Source organism: Hemibagrus wyckioides, linkage group LG26 (genome assembly GCF_019097595.1).
Source record: "Hemibagrus wyckioides isolate EC202008001 linkage group LG26, SWU_Hwy_1.0, whole genome shotgun sequence".
Taxonomy (NCBI): domain Eukaryota; kingdom Metazoa; phylum Chordata; class Actinopteri; order Siluriformes; family Bagridae; genus Hemibagrus; species Hemibagrus wyckioides.
The window spans coordinates 2,093,917-2,121,035 of NC_080735.1; the positions used below are offsets into that span (position 1 = coordinate 2,093,917).

Here is a 27,119-nt window from a genome sequence, read left to right on the forward strand (position 1 = left end):
AAGAAGACAATAAAAAGTGTGATTTCTAAACAAAAACAACTTTAAATGCTGATATTTAACATTATTGTGCTGTTGTACCACATGACAGTTTCCTGTGTGTGTGTGTGTGTGTGTGTGTGTGCGTGTGCGTGTGTTCTCACCATGCTGTGTTTTGTTGTTGGAGTTCTTGGTCTTGAGGGCAGTAGTGCAGCCGGGGTGAACACGTGAGTGTGTGAAGAAGGCCAGGGGCAGGATGGTGGGGTAGTTCACTCCGATGCCCTTGAGGCTGTGGACGGTCAGAGGGAAGGAGGACGCGTACGTGGGAAGGCATTTATCTCCTCTCAGGAGCACTGCCTTCATATCTGGGACGTCTGTGCTGTTTCCCAGGCGATGATGATGATGATGATGATGAAAGAGGTGTCGCGTCAGCTCGATCTTCTCCTTATTGCTCCAGTGTCCATTGGCTCCGCCCACAGCGGCGGACTCCCCGAGGTTAGCGCTCTTGCTCTTGCGCAACACATCGTTATAAAAATGAATAAGGTGGCGACAAAACTTGCGTAGAAGATGGCAAACATAGTTGAGAATTTCTTCGTAGCAGGAGCCGGGCTCGGCCAGACTGGTCAGCGTGGACTCGTTGCTACGGAAACGAGCTCGCTGCTCTCGCATCAGCTGGTTCTCACGCTGCTTGGTTTCGGAAAACTGCGTGGCGATGACCACCAGGCACAGATTGATCATGAAGAAGGAGCCCACCTACGGCAAAGAGTCAGACAAAACAAATCAGCTTTAATTAACCACAAAACATTCAAAAGAAAAAAAAAACATATACATAAAAAAACATAAAAAAGACAAGAAAATAAATGAAAAACAATTAAAAAATAAAAACATAAAAAACTATTACAGTTTATTCAAAAAGTCCTGAATCTATTATTTTGATAATAATATATCAAGAATTTTTAAAAAATATATAAGATAAAAAATAACAAAATGTAACAGCAGTACATATTATATTTAAATATATTTAGAATAAATTCAAAATGTTTTAAAACATAAAAAAAGAAATACTGTAAGATTATTATTATTTTTTATGTACTTATTTATTTAATTAATAAGTTAATTTTTATTTTATTTATTTATTTTTTTACAAAAGTATGAAAATTATTCAAAATAATTCAGTGTTATCATTTTGGCTAACTACACTGAAGCTAATCAGCGGGAGAAACGCTGTGTGCACTTACGATGATGAGGAAGATGAAGTAGATGAAGTTGTAAAAGGAGTGAGCGTCCATGACGTAGTACATGATGTCCACCCAGCCTTCTAGAGTGATCACCTACAGAGGGACAGAGAGTCGAGGGTTAACTTCCTGCCTCCGGTCTCTAATGTCTCAGAATAAAACACCAGTGGAATTCTGTTTCAGTGATGTGACGAAGCAAACGTCCCGACAGCACACGCAGCTCTTTATTAAATACATAAAAACACATAACACACGTCATTTACCCGTTTCTAGCTACAACTAACATTGTTAATTAGTTCCTGACCGTTCTCTCTCTTTCTACATGCCTCTCTCTCATCAACCAATCAGAATCCAGCAATCAGAATGGAGACTTCAGCAGCACTGTGGTGTATTTTTAAAAGCTAGGAGGAGCTAGAAAAGTGCTAAAAGTGAGATTTTATCTCTCACCTGGCAGCGAGCTTGCTGATTGGTCAGCTGTAAAGCCCTGATGTGACATCATCGGGAGGCAGGAATTCGAATTTAACACTAAAAGTCTACGGCTGATGGTGGTGAGAGTGTGTAGAGTTTATAACACCTGTAGAGTTTAGAAAAAATGGAGGAGGAGGAGTCTGTTTAGCTCTCTAGCCAAAAGGATGAGGTCTGAAACTCTAAAACAAACTTGCTTTAGAATGAAGAATGTCACACTCGAGCTAATCGGATTACTCACAGCCTCATAAATCGTTTTCACCTGCGCACTCAGATTACTCAGGAACATGATGGAGGTCTTTTTTTAGGCCGTTATGATTAGCAGCAAACATGATGAACACTTGATTTCCTGCGACGGGGCGATGTTGTCCACGACGGCTCCGGTGCCATCGCTTCATTCGTCTACAATAAAACGGAGTGTCTCTTGGCACGAAACGGACGAGCGACGGAAAACGCTCACTCAGCAAAAAAATAAAAAGAAATAAATAAAGCGTACGAGCCAAATGTCTCACACATTATCTAACGAAGGAAGAGAGCTCCAGCTTTTTTCAGGGTACTCCTGAAAACTCCTGTTTTTAGCGATGTGCAAAAATATTGGCACCCTCGGTAAAAACAAATCTCACAAAGAAATAATTTTAATATGCAATTGGTTCCAAAAACAAAGATGGAACCACGTCACGATTGTTCATGTTGACACGTCATGACACGTCTCCATGCTGACTCGGGATTTCCAATGAAGTTGGTGTCTGATAACAGATTTAGAGACTCAGTAAAAAATCCAGAATGCTTCTTGAAAACTTCAGCTGTGATCCTTGGAGAAATTTGTGCCTTTCTCATCTTCTTTAAACTTCTTTATCCTTGTTACTTATCTCCCTGACAGAGTAGTTTTTAAATGTGTTCAGGCTTGGATCTATTTTTATCGCCGTTGCCTGATTTATGAAGGTCAACACGCTTCTCTCATTTGTTTATCCTGTAATTTCCCCCATGCTGGTGACGGAATGAGGGAAAGTCAATCTCAGTGTCTTGTTAAATTTACACGGCAGTGAAACAGGAAGTAATGGATAACGGTGTAAAAGTTCTTAAACACATGAAAAAAAAGGAAACGTGAGCTGATTCTATCCCCCCAAGAATCCCTAGGGTGCCGATAATGTTCATGGATTTCCTTCAAGTACATTTATTTTCAATTAAAGGTTTGCAAAAATTTCAATTTTTAATGAAACTTTACTAAGGGTGCCAATAATTCCGCTTTACCTCACCCCCTCATATAATTAAATGAAATGAAAATGTTCTTTCTCAAATAATTGATAATTCCTTTTTTAGGCTGGATTTTTAATATACAGCTTTAATACAGCACTTCCTTCCTGGCCAGGGTTCGCTCGTAAAGGCGATTTCAACAAGCTCGTTAAAATGAAGGGAAATAAATCACCTGGAAGATGGCGATCCAGGCGTACCCGATGTTATCGAAGTTGATGGCTCCATTGTGCGGATTGTGTTCGCTCGCTCTGCAGTTGTTGTAGTACGCGTTCCAGTTGACACACCCCCCTCTATGGGCGGGGTCTAGAGAAGAGATGTCCGTGACGTTGCGCGTGTTCAGCTCGCAGTAAGCCCCGCCCACTTTTCGGGGCGGGACGTCCGAGCAGCGCAGCATTCCGTTCTCGCGGTTGGTTGAACAGATGAAGGCGATGTCGTCCGAGTCTTCAGGCCTGTAGTAAGCGCTCAAAGACGGAGAGAGATTATACATCCTAGACAGAGAAAGAGAGAGAGAGAGAGAGAGAGAGAGAGAGATGATGAGAGAATGATGATGATATTCATTTATTCAGAAGTTACAATCCTCTGAAAGCAGAATCCTGAGATGAGCCACACACACTCGCCTTAAGCTAAATAGCCTTTGTTTATCACATAAACATTACAGCACAGTGAAATTCTTCCTTCACATATCTCATTCTTGGAAGGTTGTGGTCAGAGTGCAGGGTCAGCCATGTTTCAGCGCCCCTATAGCAGGGTGGGCCTCGCTCATGGGCCCAATGGTGGCAGCTTGCTGGTGCTGGGGATTGAACCCTGATCTATCAATCAACAACCCCTATAGATAATACCCTAATCAGGCATAACATTATGACCACCTGGCTAACATTGTGTTGGTCCCCATTTTGCTGCCAAAACGGCATGATGGACTCCACTAGTGCTTGGGTATCTGGATCACCAAGATGTTAGCAGCAGACCCTTTTGGTCTTCTAAGTTCCTTTAAGCTCCTCCATGGGCCCCAATCTTGCAATTTACAGGACTTGAAGCATACGTACAAGACTTAAAGGATACTTTTGATAGGTACTGACCACTGCAGACCGGGAACACACCACAAGAGCTGCAGTTTTGGAGATGCTCTGATCCAGTGGTCTAGCCATCACAATTTGGCCCTTTTGGTCAAACTCACTCAAATCCTTACACTTGTCCATTTTTCCTGCTTCTAACATCAACTTTGAGGACAAAATGTTGACTTGCTGCCTAATATATCCCCCCCACTAACAGGGGCCATGATGAGGAGATACTCAGTCTTATACACTTCACCTCTCACTGCTCACAGTGTTATACCTGATCGGTGTGTATGGACTTCATTAGGATTTAGTAGGTTGATTATTTAATAGCACTCAATCCAACATGCTTTATATTGTTTCATGTTTCATGAATTAATAACACTGACCACACTAGACTGTATCTACGTCTCAGGTTTAAATATGGCTTCATATCCTCACAGTGAACACTGATTTATTAGCTTCTACGATACGTTTAAAGCTGGTTTTGATCTGTAAACTCGGAGTAAACTGGTATCACTGTAATTTCTTTCCGTTTCTCGAACTGAAGCCTGAACCTTTAAAGCGAGAGACTAAGAGTTGGTTGTGAGAAAACATCAGATAGCAGCCTAACACCCTGTGTTCTCTTACTGCTAAGAGCAAAGGCACTTAAAGCTTAAAGTTCAAAGCTAAGAGCTTCTTCTTGAAAGGTGCTGAGGGAACGATTCAGAGGTGATTGGATAAAACAGAATTATATGAGAAGCGCTTAAAAACGAGCATTCATGCAGTTTGACATCCCGCCTCATGAGAGGTTCAAATGTGTAAATTGATGGTTCTCTCTCTCTCTCTCTCTCTCTCTCTCTCTCTCTAGCAGGTACAGAGTTTCACTATATGCTCACAGAGAACAAAAAGATCAAAAGGTGTGATTGTGTTTCAGTCGAGTTAATAACAGCGCTTGTCAAACACGTAAAACAGTAACACGAGCAATTTAGCGAAACACCTGTTCATCTGTTCATCCGCTGGAGGATGAGTGTAATAGAGTGGTGTTATTATGGGCTAAATACACGAAAGCTAATTTCTCTAGGTTAATATCAGATCATTATGATCAGGCGGAAACACGAGCTTAAACCGCTCAGAGAATTGGAATCAAAAAGCTGGATTTTTTTTGGTCTAATATTTTTCATTTTATTACAGAACCAATCTGACCAATCAGATGCGAGCATGCAAGAGCCAATAATGTGAACACTAACGAACTAAACAAATAATATAAATGAAAGTTTTAATCACTACACACTATTTTATACATGACTGTAGCTGATAAATCATGCGTTTTGAAGCTAATTGTCAATGTGCATTAACAACGGGACTTTAGCAGAGTTTTCTTGATTAGCTGCCTCTTCCTCCTCGAGTCACTGTGGCTCTGTAGCTGATGAACCTCTAAAGTAAAGCGATTGAATTGTGTGAGGGTGTGTGGTCCGGAAGCAGGGTGTTTGATGTATAATCCGACTCATGGTCCACTGGGACGTTCCCAATTTATCCGCATCACATGAAAACCTTGGTATCTGGTGGGATTGATTGTTTTGTCCGAGCTGGTGAGTGACTCTGCTGTGATGGAGAGACACTGCCTTGTGTGGAATGACGGCTGGCGTTAGGTGTCACGTTCACGGACGTCCTCTGGTCCTTCAGCATAAAACACTCCATGAACGACCTCTTTTGCTAATTTATATAATCTTCCTATTGTTACACCAAGAAGCTTGAATGCCCTTCAAACACTTTTGTACACTTGGGGAATAAACTGTATCTCAAAGACAAATCATCCGCAAACATGACATTCGACACAAACTTATTAATTAATGAAACATAAAATTGATTTTACGAACCACGATTAGTTTTAAACAGAATGATTCAGTTTGATTCAGTCGGTTTACTCATGTCAAGTGAATCAGTTATGTCAAGTGAATTGTTTTAAAGCAGTTTGATTCATCAAGAGAGATTCAGTTAGTTTACTCATAGCAAGTGAATCAATTATGCCAAAGGAATTAATTCCAAACAGAGTGATTCATCCAGAGTGAATCAATTGATTCACTTGTGCCAAATGATCCAAGTATCCCAAGTGAACTGCTTTAAACCAGAGTGATTAATCCAATGTGATTCAGTTAGTTCACCCATGCCAAGTGAATCAATTCTACCAAGTGAATTGATTTAAAACAGAGTGATTCATCCAGAGAGATTCAGTTAGTTCACTGGTTCCAAGTAAACCAATCATGCCAAGTGAGTTGTTTTAAACCAGAGTGATTCATCCAGCATGATTCAGTTAGTTTACCCATGCTAAATGAATCAATTCTACCAAGTGAACTGTTTCAAAACAGTGTGATTCATCCAGAGAGATTCAGTTAGTTCACTCATAGCAAGTGAATCAATTATGCCAAAGGAATTAATTCCAAACAGAGTGATTCATCCAGAGTGACTCAATTGATTCATTCATGCCAAGTGAACCAATTATGCCAAGTGACTTGTTTTAAACCAGAGTGATTCAACCAGAGCATTCTAATTGATTCAATCAAGCCACATGAATCGATTAGTCGAGCGAATCAGACTGATTTATAGACTGATTGATTTATTTAACATTTAAGGGTGGCGTCAGTGCTTCAGAGATAAAGCTGTAACTTAAATTGTAACACAATAACGTCTAAAGATAAAGTTATTGCTATAAAAGCGTCATGGCCGACTTATCTAGTACATTTGCACTTCTCTTGTTTATGTAGCTCCATTTATTAATTAATTTATGTTGTATTTGAGGAAGCTGGAAGGTCAATATTTTGTTCCGCATATCTATATATAAACGGCATGACTTAAATCTTGGACCTGTGTCATTCACTTTCTTTTTTTGGCATAGTTCCTTCGCACAAGAAGCTTTTTAAAGCAGAAAAAATAATGGAGGGGCGTAAGGTTGATTTCTGCCAAGAATGGCAAAGATTAAAACCCTCAGTGCGCTGGTGCAGCAGTCTATAAGCTGGCTGGATCCATGCCAAGTCATCTCCAGCTCTCCCATTTGAACAATCATAGGCTGAGCTACACAGCATGAAAAGACAACAGTGGAGAACAATGGGAAGAGAAAGTGGCAGGATGTGAGCTGGTTTTTATTAAAGCAGGTCCACACGACATGATTGTTATAAAAATGCAGGTTCATAAAGCTAGCTGAAAAAAAAACACCTGGGAAATTAATTCCATGAGAGTACATAGATAATTTCACACACACCAGGAAAATGCAGGAGAAAAATGCAAGACAAAGTTTAAACTGAGAAATATGGAAATAAAGGAGACTGGCTTGGCAAGACTTCACAAAGACAAAGAAACAGTCGAGTCTTTCCGCTGATTATGGTGATATTGATCAGGACTGGGCTGATCTTCGTTGTTCAAATACGATGAAACTAAATAAACTAAAATTTCCAATTGTTGATAAAATTATCATACAGCATGACTCACACAGAGCGATTCAGTTGGCTCAGTCATTCCAAATGAACTGTTTTCTAACAGACTGAATCAAACTGAGTGATTCAATTAGTTAATTCATGCCAACTGAATCAATTATGCCGAGTGAATTGTTTTCAAACAGACTGAATCAAACCGAGTGATTCAATTGGTTCATTTATGCCAACTGAATCAATTATGCCAAGTAAATTATTTCAAACAGACTGAATCAAACTGAGTCATTCAATCGGTTCATTCATGCCAACTGAATCAGTTATGCCAAGTGAATTGTTTTCAATCAGACTGAATCAAACCGAGTGATTCAGTTCATTCATGCCATCTGAATCAATTATGCCAAGTGAATTGTTTTCAAACAGACTGAATCAAACTGAGTGATTCAGTTCATTCATTCATGCCATCTGAATCAATTATGCCAAGTAAATTATTTCAAACAGACTGAATCAAACCGAGTGATTCAATTGGTTCATTCATGCCAACTGAATCACTTATGACAAGTGAATTATTTTCAAACAGACTGAATCAAACCGAGTGATTCAGTTCATTCATTCATGCCAACTACATCAATTATGCCAAGTGAATTATTTCAAACAGAATGAATCAAACCGAGTGATTCAATTGGTTCATTCATGCTAGCTGAATCAATTATGACAAGTGAATTATTTTCAGTGACTCAAACAAAGTGATTAAATTGGTTCATTCATGCCAAGCTAACCAATTATGCCAAGTAAATTATTTTCAAACAGATTGATTCAGTTAGCTCACTCAGGCCAACTGAACCAATTATTGCAATTATTTTTGAACAGATTGATTAAAAAAATAAACTCAAAAAAAAAAGAAAAAGGGGTGGGGCTCATGGAGGGAAAGTGTGATACGGTCAGATCTAGGCTCACTTAAAGAGGACAAGCACCAATCAGGGTTCTGTACTATAGCTTGCTTTTAAAAGCATCACCATTTCCTGTGGCAACTGATTACAGCAGCCTTCTACGCCCTCAGTATGTCCTACAGAAACCACAGAAAACAGCATCCATGTGATTCAGGGATTAAAAAAAAAAGGTCTTTCTCTTTTCTTTGTAAAACACATCCGACAATCCCTTCCTCAGCGTCTTTTATCCTTCTGAAATCTGGCCAAAGGTAGCACCGCATCTCGGCTGAAACTGCCTCGGGCTGACTCTTAAGCCTCAGTCTTACATACGACTCGCTCCAGCGTTATTACTGCATGATGATGTCGTTCTTCAGCACTCAGGACTGTTTCTCCAGATGTTATGTTCATGTATTCGCCGCTACATGCTCATTATTTCACAGTGGCGTTTGCTCGAGTGTGATTTCTGTTCAACCCTTATGCTGCTCCTGCTGTTCCAGATCCTTATCCTGTGTATTTATTGTGACTTTATTATCTGCTTCGGCTGTAGACATGTGCATGCTTGAAATGAAAATAATATTTAGCCTGCAGTGTTTTTCGTCTTATAAACTTAAAAAAAAGAAAAGAAAAAGATATTAATTGCAACTGTAAATGGATAAAAAGCATGACGTGTCATTTCCTTAATGGACTCAGTAATGAACGTCGGGGCAGCGCTGTGGTAAAAGAGGAACGAAACACTCATCTGTACTCACGTCCTCGCGTCCTCGTCCAGGAAGCAGCGGTTTCGCAGTAATCCCGCCCACAACTGCACGCCCACAATTCCGAAGATAAAGAACACGAAGAAGCAAAGCAGCAAAACGTTTCCCAGCATCGGCAACGTGTCCAGCAGCAAAGTCACCAAGATACGCATACCTACAAAAACACACACGTTAGAAAAATAATACAAGAATAGGAACCATTTCTTGTAACATCCTTAAGAGAAAAGAATTAAAATATTGTATGAGAGCTAAGTGAATCAATTCACTTAGGTGAGCCATTTGAAAAAATCGACTCTTTTAACAATTTTTTAAATATTTATCTCTTTATAGCTACCTTTAACGTTGTGGACCATCCATGAAACCTGTTCTCACTTTATATTATAGCAGCTATAAACAGTGGTTCCCTCCCCAGCCTCTCTTTTATTTTTCTCTTTTAAAGTTAATGAAACAAAAAAAATTCAGCTTGCCACGTGACCAAACAAACGCTAAAAGCATAATAAACGTTACAGCTTTAGCTCTGACTCTTACACAGCACTGACACTGGAGACTCCTTCCTTTAAAATTTTTAAAACTTCCTACAGTTTAGTTCACACGTCACACATGCCTCAGTTCTACATACAGATTCTACAAAAAAGTCACACAACACTCCATTATCACATCTTATATTTCTGTTCTTTTCATATGAACTCGTATGTATTTTACCACCGCTAAGGCGCGAGACATGTATAATTTAGAAGCGACAGCGCGACTCAACTCCAAATGCATCGTGAAAAATACATCATTCCTTCACTTTCCATCAACATCAACGTCCCGTTTCAGTCGAGCGTTACGGACAGCCCAGAGATCCTCCGAGAACCTTTTCAAAAAGTTACACTAAATGCTTACAAACAGAAAGAACGACGTTAGAGAGCCTGTAGTTCGGGGCCAAGCACCAAAGGTACATGGATTTAAAATTAGAATTATTCATACACGATGTAGCTTCATGATATTTTGACTGAACACAATACAACATATACAAATATCTTATTTGTTATAAATCTATTTCTAACCTTTTGCATTGTGAGTCGATTGTTTGAGTTTTGACTCATTTGGGGCGGAGTCATGAAGTACGCAGAACAAACTTGTTCAATTTCTTTTGGTTTCCAATCATAAAATTGGCGTGTATGTAACGTATATCTTCGGGGAGGCTCGTCATTATCAAGAACTAAATGTGTACAGAGTGATATCAACGTTCTTTTAAGGACTAACAGGAAATGAGCAATCAAAAAGTGGAAAGTTTAATTCTAGATTTAGATTTGTTTCCATATGTAATCGACACATTATCCGTACACAGATACAGAAACACAGATTCCACTAATTCCACAGACACTAATTCCGTCTGTGCATTTTCACGCCTCTACCTGCTGTGTTTCTTTCTTCCTGTATTTGAACCCTGATTTTTTTTTTTTTTTTGTTCTTGCCTGCAGCTCTAGATTTGAATTAAAGGGTTTCTCCACATCCAGCAGGTCTTTGAACTCTATTTCATATGCAGGTTCCCAGGTGGACGAGCGCACGATGTGATGAAACAGCTCTGTAAGTTAGGATAGAATCCAGGCATGTTATTTGCCTACTGCTGCTTTTATTTCACAAATGAAGCTCAGGCCATGACGAACACACATCCAGGTGAAAATGGGACCTGCTCCGGCATTTCTCAGCCACTTTCACCCACAACATTCATCTGGATTTTGCTACCAAAACGAAAGATTTCTGGTGATACCAGCGCTACATCTGTTCTGGGGATTTCAGACCAGCTCATTTAAATGTTCACTGTCCTCAAGACTTGTTTACAACATAATATGCAAATAACTGCTTCAGACATAAGAGCTTTTTCAGACAAGACTGAATTTACAAAAGTGAACAAGTACACAAGCAGAGTGTTAGCTTTCAAATCCAGACAATTTGCTGCGCTTCAGCACTCAGATGTTGACTGCAGTACTGTTGAATTTTGTGTTCTTTAGCTTTGTTGTTGTTGTTCTTTAGCTTTATTGCTGTTCGTTAGCTTTGTTGTCATTTCATTTCATTTCATTGTCTGTACCGCTTAGCCGATCTATTCTCATCGGGCATCAAGGCAAGATACACCCTGGATGGAGTTAGCTTTGTTGTTTTTGTTGTTCTTTAGCTTTGTTGTTGTTCTTTAGCTTTGTTGTTGTTGTTGTTCTTTAGCTTTGTTGTTGTTGTTGACTGTAGTATTGTTGAATTTTGTGTTCTTTAGCTTTGTTGTTGTTGACTGTAGTATTGTTGATTATAGCACTACTGAGCTTTATTGTTGACTTTGGTCATGTGACATGTAGTGTCGCTTTCTGTAGTATTCTTTAACATAACATTGCTAAAGTCAAAGTTGAAGTTAAAGTTGCCTGTAATATAATTAGCTGTAGTATTGTTGACTTTAGCATAGTGTTGCTGTAATACTGTTGAATTTTATATCCTTGTCTTTAGGGTTGTTTATTGGTGAGTTTGTTATTGTTAATGTTAATGTTAGTATTGTTGAATGTAATATTGCTAAAGTCAGTAATATTGCCAGTAATATAATCAGCTTAGTATTGTTGACTTGATTGACTCTTACTATAATCAGTAGTATTTCTGATTTTGGTGAGTAGTATTTCTCACTGTAGTATCATTGACTGTAGAATTTATATTATTATAATATTTACAGTATTATACAGAGTGACTTAGATTTATCTCATTTATCCAAAAAGGATAAAAGCCTTGCTCAGGGGGCCAGCAGTGGCAGATTGATGGCCTTGTGATTTGACCTCACAACCTTCTGGTCAGTAGTGCTTAGCCACTCGGCTACCACAACCACAGTACTGTTAATTAATGTAAATATAATACTGTTTATGGTTGCAGGATTGAATATAGAATTATTAGCGTGAGTATACTTTTCTGTGGTAGTGTCTGTTATTGTTGACTGTAGATATTTCACATTTAGTAACATTTTTTACTGTAGTAATGTTTACTGTATTGTTTACTGTAACATTGTTCACTGTAATGTTTACTGTAGTATTGTTTACTGTAACATTGTTTACTGTAATAATGTTTACTGCAATATTGTTTACTGCAATGTTGACTAACATTATTTACTGTAGTAATGTTTACTGTAATAATGTTTACTGTAGTATTGTTTACTGTAGCATTATTTACTGTAGTAATGTTTACTGTAAAATGTTTACTGTAACATTGTTTACTGTAACATTGTTTACTGTAATCATGTTTACTGTAGCACTGTTTACTGTAATGTTTACTGTAATATTTACTCTAGTAATGTTTACTGTAATATTGTTTACTGTAACACTGTTTACTGTAACATTGTTTACAGTAGTAATGTTTACTGAAACATTTTGTACTGTAGTAATTGTGACTTTAGTAATGTTTACTGTAGTAATGTTTACTGTAGTAATGTTTACTTTAACACTGTTTACTGTAGTAATGTTTACTGTAATGTTCATTATAGTATTTTTTCTGTAACATTCTTTACTGTAACATTGTTTACTGTAATGTTTACTGTAACATTGTTTACTGTAATGTTTACTGTAACATTGTTTACTGTAATGTTTCCTGTAACATTGTTTACTGTAATGTTTACTGTAACATTGTTTACTGTAAAATTGTTTACTGTAGTAATGTTTACTGTAACATTCTTTACTAGAGTAATGTTTACTGTAACATTGTTTACTGTAACAATATTTACTGTAATAATATTTACTATAACATTGTTTACTGTAATAATGTTTACTGTAACATTGTTTACTGTAGTAATGTTTACTATAATAATATTTAATGTAATAATATTTACTGTAAGATTGTTTACTGTAAAATTGTTTACTGTAATAATATTTACTGTAACATTGTTTACTGTAAAATTGTTTACTAGAGTAATGTTTACTGTAACATTGTTTATTGTAGTAATGTTTACTGTAACATTGTTTATTGTAATAATGTTTACTGTAACACTGTTTGCTGTAATGTTTACTGTAACATTGTTCACTGTAACATTGTTTACTGTAATAATATTTACCGTAACATTGTTTACTGTAACATTGTTTACTGTAATGTTTACTGTAACATTGTTTACTGTAATGTTTACTGTAACATTGTTTACTGTAAAATTGTTTACTGTAGTAATGTTTACTGTAACATTGTTTACTGTAACATTCTTTACTAGAGTAATGTTTACTGTAATAATATTTAATGTAATAATATTTACTGTAACATTGTTTACTGTAGTAATGTTTACTGTAACATTGTTTACTGTAACATTCTTTACTAGAGTAATGTTTACTGTAATAATATTTAATGTAATAATATTTACTGTAACATTGTTTACTGTAGTAATGTTTACTGTAACATTGTTTACTGTAACATTCTTTACTAGAGTAATGTTTACTGTAATAATATTTACTGTAATAATGTTTACTGTAACATTGTTTACTGTAATTTTTACTGTATCATTGTTTACTGTAGTAATGTTTACTGTAACATTGTTTACTGTAATGTTTACTGTATTATCACAGTCATAATCTTGACAGTGGTATTGTTTACTATAATATTGTTGATAGTCTTGTTGTTTGTTGTCATAGTGTGTAACTTTTGTTATTATTTTTGGCTTTATATTGAGAGTATTAATATTCTGTGAGTTGTGTGTAGTAAATTATAGCGAGTGTAGTGAATATAAATATATTTAGTGACCTGTAGTTAATGAGTGAAATTAGTTTAGTTGTAGTTATGTTGTATGTGTTAGAAAATAAATATTTATTTATTTGCAAGTAAAACAAAAAAATCAAGTTTAACAAAGTTTTCTCCTCTGTTTGAACCTGATACTCACTGTGGTCAGTGATCCAGTAAAACACCCGAGTCTTTATTCAATCAGAAACTGACCAAAGCCCAGGACTGAAAACTGAGAGCTGTTTTCAATACAAATGTGACTTCTGACTCAGAACCAAACACTGTATGACAAAAAAACGTCACATACAGTATTCCAAAGTACACACACACACACACACAAACACACACACACAAACACACACAGACACACACACACACACAAACACACACAAACACACACACACACATTGGCATAAATTCTCAATTGTAATGCTTGGCTAATTCCATGTTCACTGGTTTGAAAGTAATCAAATTGGAGACTCAACAGCCACAGGGTCTCATTCCCCAAAATCTCTTACTGCACACACACACACACACACACACACACACACACACACAGACACACAAAACTTTGCTGTGTGTATGACAGAGCCAGCGTCTTCTAACTAAGTGTGTGTGTGTTTCTGTGTTTTGTGCTGATTTGTTTTTTAATTAACGCTGACTTACAGCTTTGCTTCCGCTGAACTAAAGCCATTACTGTGGCAGAGAAAATGGTGAATATTACATATCTGAATAAATGTGTGTGTGTGTGTGTGTGTGTGTGAGTGCATGTTTTGCTTCTCTGCTAGCGGCATCAAAATATAAAAACAATAATACGAGACAGTAAGCAATAACTGTGTGTTTGTGTGTGAGAGTGAGAGAGAGAAAACAAGCGAGATCATCTATAAATATGACGAGCATATCTATTTCTGACTCAGTGAAGTCTAAATCATTTTGCATCAATACGCACGGAAGAGTGAAAATGTAACACTCAACTTCATAACAACATCGCAGGAAGGTGACAGTCTGTGTGTGTGTGTGTGTGTGTGTGTAAAATTAGAGCACCTAAGATGACCTGAACACAGAGACTGACAGAACCAGTGAGAACCCATTTAACTGCTACACACTCTCTCACAAGCCAACACCTTCCTGGAGAAAAAGTAAACACTGTGTCATCAGTGCACACTACACTCGGGTGGGTCAGGCTCCTGGAGGCTTTTGTGTGTGTGTGTGTGTGCGTGTGTGTGTGTGTGTGTACGTGTGTGTGTGTGTGTATGTGTGTGGGTGTATGTGTGTGTGTGTGTGTGTGTGTGTGTGCATGTGTGTGTGTGTGTACGTGTGTGTGTGTGTGTGGTCCAGAGCAGAGTGAAGCTCTAAATCTGTGCCACCATCTGAGGGGTGGTGTAGGTGTGTAGGTGTGTAGGTGTGTATGTGTGTGTGTTCACTCATGTGGTGTGTGTGAGGTGACAGCAGTAAACATCCAGAGCGCTGGGGTTGAGTGTTCAGGTAATTAATCACACTGCAGGACTCTGTGGACTGGAGTGTTACTGTGTGTACTGTTAACTGTAGTGTTGTTGGGTTTAGTATCACTGGGTATAGAATTGGTGGCTTTAGTATTGTTGAGTTTAGTATCACTGGGTTTAGTATTGTTGAGTTTAGTGTTGGGTTTAGTATTGTTGGGTTTAGTATCACTGGGTATAATATCACTGAGTTTAGTATTGTTGAGTTTAGTATCACTGGGTATAATATCACTGGGTTTAGTATTGTTGAGTTTAGTATCACTGGGTTTAGTATTGTTGAGTTTAGTGTTGGGTTTAGTATTGCTGGGTTTAGTATCACTGGGTTTAATATTGTTGAGTTTAGTATTGTTGGGTTTAGTATCACTGGGTTTAATATTGTTGAGTTTAGTATTGTTGGGTTTAGTATTGTTGGGTTTAGTATCACTGGGTTTAATATTGTTGAGTTTAGTATTGTTGGGTTTAGTATAACTGGGTTTAATATTGTTGAGTTTAGTATTGTTGGGTTTAGTACCACTGGGTTTAGTATTGTTGGGTTAGTATCACTGGGTTTAGTATTGTTGGGTTTAGTACCACTGGGTTTAGTATTGTTGGGTTAGTACCACTGGGTTTAGTATTGTTGGGTTTAGTGTTGTTGGGTTTAGTATCACTGGGTTTAGTGTTGTTGGGTTTAGTATATGGATTTAGTACCACTGGGTTTAGTGTTGTTGGGTTTAGTACCACTGGGTTTAGTACTGTTGGGTTTAGTACCACTGGGTTTAGTGTTGTTGGGTTTAGTATCACTGGGTTTAGTGTAGTTGGGTTTAGTATTGTTGGGTTTAGTATTGTTACGTTTAGTATATGGATTTAGTATCACTGGGTTTAGTATCACTGGGTTTAGTATTGTTATGTATTATGTTGTTGGCTCCATGATTACAGACTATAGACAGTATTTCTGACTGAATTACTGCAGACTGTAGTGTTTACTTTTGTATTATTAATATTTAATGTCTGTTTACTGTAGTAATGTTTACTGTAACATTGTTTACTGTAGTATTGTTTACTGTAGTATTGTTTACTGTAGTAATGTTTACTGTAGTAATGTTTACTGTAGTATTGTTTACTGTAACATTGTTTACTGTAGTAATGTTTACTGTAGTATTGTTTACTGTAGTAATGTTTACTGTAGTATTGTTTACTGTAGTAATGTTTATTGTAGTAATGTTTACTGTAGTAATGTTTACTGTAGTATTGTTTACTGTAGTAATGTTTACTGTAGTATTGTTTATTGTAGTAATGTTTACTGTAGTATTGTTTACTGTAGTAATGTTTATTGTAGTATTGTTTACTGTAGTAATGTTAACTGTAGTAATGTTTATTGTAGTAATGTTTACTGTAGTATTGTTTATTGTAGTATTGTTTACTGTAGTATTGTTTACTGTAGTAATGTTTACTGTAGTATTGTTTACTGTAGTAATGTTTATTGTAGTATTGTTTACTGTAGTATTGTTTATTGTAGTAATGTTTACTGTAGTATTGTTTACTGTAGTATTGTTTACTGTAGTAATGTTTACTGTAGTAATGTTTATTGTAGTAATGTTTACTGTAGTATTGTTTACTGTAGTATTGTTTACTGTAGCAATGTTTATTGTAGTATTGTTTACTGTAGTAATGTTTACTGTAGTATTCTTTACTGTAGTAATGTTTACTGTAGTATTGTTTATTGTAGTATTATTTACTGTAGTAATGTTTACTGTAGTATTGTTTACTGTAGTATTGTTTACTGTAGCAATGTTTACTGTAGTATTGTTTACTGTAGCAATGTTTATTGTAGTATTCTTTACTGTAGTAATGTTTACTGTAGTATTGTTTATTGTAGTATTATTTACTGTAGTAATGTTTACTGTGGTAATGTTTATTGTAGTATTGTTTACTGTAGTAATGTTTACTGTAGTATTCTTTACTGTAGTAATGTTTACTGTAGTAATGTTTACTGTAGTATTCTTTACTGTAGTAATGTTTACTGTAGTAATGTTTACTGTAGTATTCTTTACTGTAGTAATGTTTACTGTAGTATTGTTTACTGTAGCAATGTTTATTGTAGTATTGTTTACTGTAGTATTGTTTACTGTAGTAATGTTTATTGTAGTATTGTTTACTGTAGTAATGTTTACTGTAGTAATGTTTACTGTAGCATTGTTTACTGTAGTAATGTTTATTGTAGTATTCTTTACTGTAGTAATGTTTACTGTAGTAATGTTTACTGTAGTATTGTTTACTGTAGTATTGTTTACTGTAGTAATGTTTATTGTAGTATTGTTTACTGTAGTAATGTTTGTTGTAGTATTCTTTACTGTAGTAATGTTTACTGTAGTATTCTTTACTGTAGTAATGTTTACTGTAGTATTGTTTACTGTAGTAATGTTTACTGTAGTAATGTTTACTGTAGTATTCTTTACTGTAGTAATGTTTACTGTAGTAATGTTTACTGTAGTATTGTTTACTGTAGTAATGTTTACTGTAGTAATGTTTACTGTAGTATTCTTTACTGTAGTAATGTTTACTGTAGTAATGTTTACTGTAGTATTGTTTACTGTAGTAATGTTTATTGTAGTATTGTTTACTGTAGTAATGTTTACTGTAGTATTGTTTATTGTAGTATTATTTACTGTAGTAATGTTTACTGTGGTAATGTTTATTGTAGTATTGTTTACTGTAGTATTCTTTACTGTAGTAATGTTTACTGTAGTAATGTTTACTGTAGTATTCTTTACTGTAGTAATGTTTACTGTAGTATTGTTTACTGTAGTAATGTTTACTGTAGTAATGTTTACTGTAGTATTCTTTACTGTAGTAATGTTTACTGTAGTAATGTTTATTGTAGTATTGTTTACTGTAGTAATGTTTACTGTAGTATTCTTTACTGTAGTATTGTTTACTGTAGTAATGTTTATTGTAGTATTGTTTACTGTAGTAATGTTTACTGTAGTAATGTTTACTGTAGTATTCTTTACTGTAGTATTGTTTACTGTAGTAATGTTTATTGTAGTATTGTTTACTGTAGTAATGTTTACTGTAGTAATGTTTACTGTAGCATTGTTTACTGTAGTAATGTTTATTGTAGTATTCTTTACTGTAGTAATGTTTACTGTAGTATTGTTTACTGTAGTAATGTTTGTTGTAGTATTCTTTACTGTAGTAATGTTTACTGTAGTAATGTTTACTGTAGTATTCTTTACTGTAGTAATGTTTACTGTAGTATTGTTTACTGTAGTAATGTTTACTGTAGTAATGTTTACTGTAGTATTCTTTACTGTAGTAATGTTTACTGTAGTAATGTTTACTGTAGTATTCTTTACTGTAGTAATGTTTACTGTAGTAATGTTTATTGTAGTATTGTTTACTGTAGCAATGTTTATTGTAGTATTGTTTACTGTAGTAATGTTTACTGTAGTATTGTTTATTGTAGTATTATTTACTGTAGTAATGTTTACTGTGGTAATGTTTATTGTAGTATTGTTTACTGTAGTATTCTTTACTGTAGTAATGTTTACTGTAGTAATGTTTACTGTAGTATTCTTTACTGTAGTAATGTTTACTGTAGTATTGTTTACTGTAGTAATGTTTACTGTAGTAATGTTTACTGTAGTATTCTTTACTGTAGTAATGTTTACTGTAGTAATGTTTACTGTAGTATTCTTTACTGTAGTAATGTTTACTGTAGTATTGTTTACTGTAGTAATGTTTATTGTAGTATTCTTTACTGTAGTAATGTTTACTGTAGTATTGTTTACTGTAGTATTGTTTACTGTAGTAATGTTTATTGTAGTATTCTTTACTGTAGTAATGTTTACTGTAGTATTGTTTACTGTAGTAATGTTTACTGTAGTATTCTTTACTGTAGTAATGTTTATTGTAGTATTCTTTACTGTAGTAATGTTTACTGTAGTATTGTTTATTGTAGTATTGTTTACTGTAGTAATGTTTGTTGTAGTATTCTTTACTGTAGTAATGTTTACTGTAGTAATGTTTACTGTAGTATTGTTTACTGTAGTAATGTTTACTGTAGTAATGTTTACTGTAGTAATGTTTATTGTAGTATTGTTTACTGTAGTAATGTTTACTGTAGTATTGTTTACTGTAGTAATGTTTATTGTAGTATTCTTTACTGTAGTAATGTTTACTGTAGTAATGTTTACTGTAGTATTGTTTACTGTAGTAATGTTTATTGTAGTATTGTTTACTGTAGTAATGTTTGTTGTAGTATTCTTTACTGTAGTAATGTTTACTGTAGTAATGTTTACTGTAGTAATGTTTACTGTAGTATTGTTTACTGTAGTAATGTTTACTGTAGTATTCTTTACTGTAGTAATGTTTACTGTAGTATTGTTTACTGTAGTAATGTTTACTGTAGTAATGTTTACTGTAGTATTCTTTACTGTAGTAATGTTTACTGTAGTAATGTTTACTGTAGTATTCTTTACTGTAGTAATGTTTACTGTAGTAATGTTTACTGTAGTATTCTTTACTGTAGTAATGTTTACTGTAGTAATGTTTACTGTAGTATTCTTTACTGTAGTAATGTTTACTGTAGTATTGTTTACTGTAGTAATGTTTACTGTAGTATTGTTTACTGTAGTAATGTTTATTGTAGTATTGTTTACTGTAGTAATGTTTACTGTAGTATTGTTTACTGTAGTAATGTTTATTGTAGTATTGTTTACTGTAGTATTGTTTACTGTAGTAATGTTTACTGTAGTAATGTTTACTGTAGTAATGTTCTCTTGGTCTTGGTGACTCTAGTATTACTGTAGTGCAGTTTTATAATTTAATACACTTTTTCTTTTTTTTTTACACTTTTTTATATTATCATTCATTGGAGAGAGAGAGGGAGAGAGAGAGGGAGAGAGAGAGGGAGAGAGAGAGGGAGAGGGAGAGAGAGAGGGAGAGGGAGAGAGACACTCACTGGGAACTCTGTTGATGGCTCTCAGAGGTCTGAGAACTCGGACTGTTCTGATTGCAGAGAAACTAACGTTGTGTCCATCTAGAGAGTACTCCAACATTCTGTATAAACAAGCAGGAGCACACACACACACACACACACACACACACCATTATAATTACATTAATTGTATATAGTTAGTTTTAATGTTTTTTTTTTTCACGTTAACTGAATCCGGTGGTAAAGTGTCACGTCCTCATGTCTTCAGGACCGACTCGTTTTACTGAGAGAGATTTATAACTTAAATATTCCACAAGGACAAGAACTAATGATCTGATTTCATAAGATCCTTATAAAATGATAAAATGATCAAATGATATGCAGAGAATAAATGGACCAGTGAGACAGGGAGGAATGAATAAGTAAGAGAGAGAGAGAGAGAATGAAAGACAAACAGAATGAGAAAGTTAGACAGAGAGATAGACAGAAACGGGGAGAGAGGGAGATGGAGGGAGAAACATGAGCGAGACAGAGAGAGAGAGAGAGAGACAGAGAGACAGAGTGAGAGAAGAAAGACAGAAATGAGGGAGAGAGAGAGATGGAGGGGTAAAGATAAGTGAAGCAAGAGAGTGAGAGAGGAAGTACAGACAGAGTGAGAGAGACAGACAGAAAGAGAGACAGAACAGAAAAACAGAAAGAGAGAGAGAGAGACAGGAAGAAAGACAGAAATGAGGAAGAGAGAAAGAGATGGAGGGAGAAACATAAGTGAAAGACGAGAGAGAGAGAGAGAGAGAGAGAGAGAGAGAGAGATGTTTGGGGTTGTGTGGTAGTACTTGTCATGCATGGGCATATCTGTGACACATTGACTTGACATTAGGACTGAAGCTGACATTAAAACTTGAACTGACATTAAATACACACACACACGCATACACACACACACGCATACACACACACACACACACACGCACAGGCACGCACACACACACACTCACACACACAGACACTCACACACACAGACACACACACGCATACACACACACACACGCATACACACACACGCATACACACACACACACGCATACACACACACACACTCACACACACACACACACACAGACACACACACACGCATACACACACACGCATACACACACACACGCATACACACACGCACACACACGCACAGACACGCACACACACACACTCACACACACAGACACACATACACAGACACACACACGCATACACACACACACGCACACACACACAGACACACATGCACACGCGCACACACATACACACACGCGCACGCACTCACGCACACACACACACACGCACTCACGCACACACACACACACGCACACACACACAGACACACATACACACACGCACACACACACGCGCACGCACGCACACACACACACACGCACACACACACACGCACACACACACACACACTCCTGATAGCGGTGCAGCTTCTTTTTTGGTGGTTCTGCTCACCCTGCCATGACGATAAAGAGATCTAGGCGGTTCCACGTGTCTCCAAGGTAACACCTCGGGCCGAACACGCCTAGAGCCACCATCTTCAGCACCATCTCCACCGCAAAGAACGCAAAGATGAAGTCATCAAACGCCTACAGTAAACAAACATACATTCATTCATAAATTAATACCACAGTGCAGCATATTTATATTAAAAAATACACATTATAATTTAATGTTCCACAATGTGTGGGTACAGTGCTGTGTGTGTGTGTGTGTGTGTGTGTGTGTGTGTTGGCATACCTGGTGGATGGGTACAGTGCTGTGTGTGTGTGTGTGTTTGTGTGTATGTTTGTGTGTGTGTGTGTGTGTGTTAGCATACCTGGTGGATGGGTACAGTGCTGTGTGTGTGTGTGTGTGTTTGTGTGTATGTTTGTGTGTGTGTGTGTTAGCATACCTGGTGGATGGGTATAGTGCTGTCTGTGTGTGTTAGCATACCTGGTGGATGGGTACAGTGCTGTGTGTGTGTGTGTGTGTGTTAGCATACCTGGCGGATGGGTATAGTGCTGTCTGTGTGTGTTAGCATACCTGGTGGATGGGTACAGTGCTGTGTGTGTGTGTGTGTTAGCATACCTGGCGGATGGGTATAGTGCTGTCTGTGTGTGTGTGTGTGTGTGTGTGTTTGTGTGTATGTTTGTGTGTGTGTGTGTGTTAGCATACCTGGTGGATGGGTATAGTGCTGTCTGTGTGTGTTAGCATACCTGGCGGATGGGTACAGTGCTGTGTGTGTGTGTGTGTGTGTGTGTGTTAGCATACCTGGCGGATGGGTACAGTGCTGTGTGTGTGTGTTAGCGTACCTGCAGTATGGTGCAGCGCTCTGAGTGACACTCCAGGTCCTGACACGGCTGGAACATGCCGAGCGTGACGCAGTTGAGCAAAATCACCAACATGCTGACTCGCTCAAACCACGTGGAGCTGGGGTTAAGGCTCAATACACACAGACAGACAGAGAGAGAGGCAGAGAGAGACTGATACACAGACAAACAGAGACACAGCTGGCAGAGAGAGTGTGACTGGCAGACAGGTGAGAGAGAGACAGACAGCTGAGAGAGAGAGAGAGACAGAGAGACAGATTTCTGCTGTGGTGTAAATGAGGCTGCTAGGTAAGTGCTATCTGCCCTCTTCCACATACATGAGCTTAGAGGAGGCACGGTGTGTCTGGTGTCACTGTGACGTTTACATTAATGGCATTTGCCCTTGAATGAATGATTGACAGGTGAAAGAGATTAAGCCCCTCCCACCTGGACAGCATGGTCAGTGTTGCTTTCATGGATGGCTGTGAATTCTAACTCCATCATGTAAGAGCAGACACAGAGCCACTGTGAACAGTTCAGGATTAGTATGTCTGAAACCAGATCTCTGTGTGTGTGTGTGTGTGTGTGTGTGTGTGTTAGCAGACAGATTAGACAGGGTGTGTTCCCCTGCTGGTTTCCTCAGTACTCTGTCTGACTGAAACTGCAGGATTTAAACTATTCCTCCTCGTCAAACAATCCTGCGTGAGTACACACACACACACACACACGGCATGACATGACACTACTCTTGATGAAGAGGATGAGAATCTCTCATCTAAATGAAATCATATACATCCTCACACACACACACAGACACACACACGTACACACACACGTACACAGACACACGTACACACACACACACACGGCTGCCTAAAAAAGCAGTGTAATAATGAAATGGAAAATGGAAAATCAGCTTCAGTCCCAGGCTCTAATTCACCAACTCCTTAAATCAGCCCTTTTCCAGCTTCAGCGCCGTGGAACAAACTCCGAGAGATTTCTGCGCTTGATTGGATCCAGCCAGGTTTCATTTATCGGCTTCTACTGAAAGATTAAGATAAGTGACTCCTGATTTCAGCACCTTACACTGCTTTCAGATTTACTCTACTGTGTTTAGTTATGATGCCATGCTACAATAATAAACACTTTTTTATAAATTCCTCTAGTGGCTTTTGAAGAATCGGTGACAACTCTGTTTCACAACCGAACGTGTGCGAGAAATAATGAGGAAATAACGGGAGATCACACGTGATGTCAGAGTTCTCATGCAACACTGGAAATGTTCCTCAAGACTGGAAATGCAGGGAACAAGGATTGTGCGTTCTGCAGAATTGAACAAATGAATAATTTTACAATGTGATGCTCAAGCAAATGCTTCTGCTTTATTTCTGTTTGATGTTTTTGTTGTTGTTCTTTTGGCTGCTCCCTGTCCAGGGTCACCACAGCAGATCACCTGGTCCACATCTTTCATTTTGGCACAGGTTTTACACCAGATGCCCTTCCTGAAGCAACCCTCCCATTTAACCCGGGCTTGGGACCGGCACTGAGAGTAAACTATTCAGTGGCTGGGTTAGCGCCCTGACCGGGAATCGAACCCGGGCCACGGCAATGAGGGTGCGGGATCCTGCCGCTGGATCACCAGGAGGCTCTGTTTGATGCTACTGTGAAGCTTATTTATTCTGATATAACTATATTTAAGACATTTTCTGATAAAAACCTATAAAGTCTATTAAACTATAATATTGTGCTCCAACAAATGATCATGCTCGCTGATATTGTGGTCTATAACTCCTCCCCGAACTGACCGCTGCCCTGTATCTCGCTCTCTCATTGGATGTAGGTCATCGCCGTGGTGTTTTTCAGCCAGAACTCCTTTCATGCTGCAGGATATTGAGTCGCTGACAGGTCCAGATATTTAGCATGCCAAATATTTAATGAGCGACGCATCGTCGACTCGCTCAGATCGCGTCTTTGCTAATTCAAACCATGGGCGTCGCTAGGCCATTTTTAGTGTGCCCTCCTACAATTCTGCGATTCTCCATAAACTCTACACAAATTGGTGATCTCCTCAGTCCCCTTTAAAGTTCATATGAAAACGGCGGCTCTTCGGCTCCTCCCCGTCTTTCACCGCGTTCTTCAATCCGCAGACCGCGGCGTCGCAGAGCGAGGATCAAGTGTGTGTGTGTGTGTGTGTGATCAGAAAGACTCGTATTTGGCTTGTTCAGTACTCAAATATTATACACATCTATGCAATACAGTGGAAAGTTTACCATCCTACCCTGTTAGTCAAACCTTTATTTTATTTATTTATTCATTTATTTTTCACTATTATACCCTCATTGGGGGCTGAGCCCCCCCCCTTAAATGAAAATTCTAGAATTGCCCCTGATTCACATTGTGATAGTCACACACGTGCATGAGCTCTGATTTGCCCTCAACTAGTCGCCGACTAAAAATCAGGGCTAAAATCGTGCAGTGTGAACTCAGCATTAGACATTTATTTTTGAAACCCAATCCACGGTTCAGAAAGAACATCAACTTAAACTCGTGATTATAAGCCCCGCCCCTAAAACAAGCACAGATCTGTGATACCGTGTCCAGATCTCAGTAGGTTACAAACTTTTGATCTACTTGATTGATCCACTTAATGGATTAATTGTGATAATGCGTCTCTTATTCCTTTCACACTGCAGCAATTTGCCCGCGACTGCCATCTTTTAACTTATTAAATAAATTTAATGGAACTTCTGCGTAAAAAAGTCTCAAAGAAACTCCTCTGTCCTGAAGATGATGGAAAACTTCCTGTTACTGACGCCTGAGACTCGAAAAACCCAACGTTTTTTTAATCAGTTCATGTGTCCAGTGTGTTTATGTTCACGTGAAGGAGCTGTTGCTATAGAAACAAAAATGCTAAGCTTTAACCCTGAGTGATCATGTGACACGAGCTTTCATTTCCTGGGAGCCGGTGAATATTTGATGCTTTTTTCACTCAATAAATTCATTAAAACTGGGCGTCTCTGTGATGCAGTGTTTAATGCGACGGTAAAAGTAACGTCTTAAAAACCTGTGAGTTTTCACACACTTACACTCCGTCCTACTCATTAGCCTGTGAGATCGACTCCAAACACTTTACATGCAAATGAAAGATGAGCGCTGACGTGGAAAAAGTCTAACGTGAAGCTCAGGAGCTGACAAACGACTTTCACTTCCAATTCCTTATATCTGAATGAGATGAAGAGAAAAAACTCATCCATTTATTAATACAAATACTGAAATAGTCCTGATTCTAAAGTACACTCTGTCTGTCTATCTGTCTGTACACTCTGTCTGTCTATCTGTCTGTACACTCTGTCTGTCTATCTGTCTGTACACTCTGTCTGTCTATCTGTCTGTCTGTACACTCTGTCTGTCTATCTGTCTGTACACTCTGTCTGTCTATCTGTCTGTACACTCTGTCTGTCTATCTGTCTGTCTGTACACTCTGTCTGTCTATCTGTCTGTACACTCTGTCTGTCTATCTGTCTGTACACTCTGTCTGTCTATCTGTCTGTCTGTACACTCTGTCTGTCTATCTGTCTGTACACTCTGTCTGTCTATCTGTCTGTACACTCTGTCTGTCTATCTGTCTGTCTGTACACTCTGTCTGTCTATCTGTCTGTACACTCTGTCTGTCTATCTGTCTGTACACTCTGTCTGTCTATCTGTCTGTCTGTACACTCTGTCTGTCTATCTGTCTGTACACTCTGTCTGTCTATCTGTCTGTACACTCTGTCTGTCTATCTGTCTGTCTGTACACTCTGTCTGTCTATCTGTCTGTACACTCTGTCTGTCTATCTGTCTGTACACTCTGTCTGTCTATCTGTCTGTCTGTACACTCTGTCTGTCTATCTGTCTGTACACTCTGTCTGTCTATCTGTCTGTACACTCTGTCTGTCTATCTGTCTGTCTGTACACTCTGTCTGTCTGTCTATCTGTCTGTCTGTACACTGTCTGTCTGTCTATCTGTCTGTCTGTACACTCTGTCTGTCTGTCTATCTGTCTGTACACTCTGTCTGTCTGTCTATCTGTCTGTCTGTACACTCTGTCTGTCTGTCTGTCTATCTGTCTGTCTGTACACTCTGTCTGTCTGTCTGTCTGTCTATCTGTACACTCTGTCTGTCTGTCTGTCTATCTATCCTGATTTACTCTTATTCCGCCTCTAACACATCCTCTACTCTGCCTCAAACATCCTCTATTCCGCTTCTAACATGTCCTCTACTCCACCTCAAACACGTCCTCTACTCTGCCTCTAACATGTCCTCTACTCCGCCTCTAACACGTCCTCTACTCCGCCTCTAACACGTCCTCTACTCCGCCTCTAACACGTCCTCTACTCCGCCTCTAACACGTCCTCTACTCCGCCTCAAACACGTCCTCAACTCCACCTCTAACACATCCTCAACTTGACCTCTAACACGTCTTCTACTCCGCCTCTAACACGTCCTCTACTCCGCCTCTAACACGTCCTCTACTCCGCCTCTAACACGTCCTCTACTCCACCTCTAACATGTCCTCAACTCCACCTCAAACACGTCCTCTACTCCGCCTCTAAC

The 27,119-nt window shown here is 37.9% G+C and overlaps 1 protein-coding gene across 3 annotated transcripts in view; it reads right to left on the minus strand.

Moving 5' to 3' along the window:
• cacna1hb (calcium channel, voltage-dependent, T type, alpha 1H subunit b) overlaps positions 1 to 25,942 on the minus strand; it is a 68,718-nt gene extending 42,776 nt beyond the window's left edge. For all 3 annotated transcript variants that reach the window (XR_009203664.1, XM_058380382.1, XM_058380381.1), the window contains exons 1-7: positions 22,531 to 25,942; positions 21,692 to 21,825; positions 20,213 to 20,310; positions 9,065 to 9,224; positions 3,103 to 3,418; positions 1,215 to 1,307; positions 141 to 729 (exon numbers count right to left, since the gene is read on the minus strand). Coding sequence is in view for 2 of the 3 variants with exons in the window: in XM_058380382.1 (XP_058236365.1) it covers positions 141 to 729; positions 1,215 to 1,307; positions 3,103 to 3,418; positions 9,065 to 9,224; positions 20,213 to 20,310; positions 21,692 to 21,825; positions 22,531 to 22,863 (1,723 nt within the window). In the remaining variant the exon portion in view is untranslated. The remainder of the gene's footprint in view (positions 1 to 140; positions 730 to 1,214; positions 1,308 to 3,102; positions 3,419 to 9,064; positions 9,225 to 20,212; positions 20,311 to 21,691; positions 21,826 to 22,530) is intronic.
• Between the last annotated feature and the right edge of the window lie 1,177 nt (positions 25,943 to 27,119).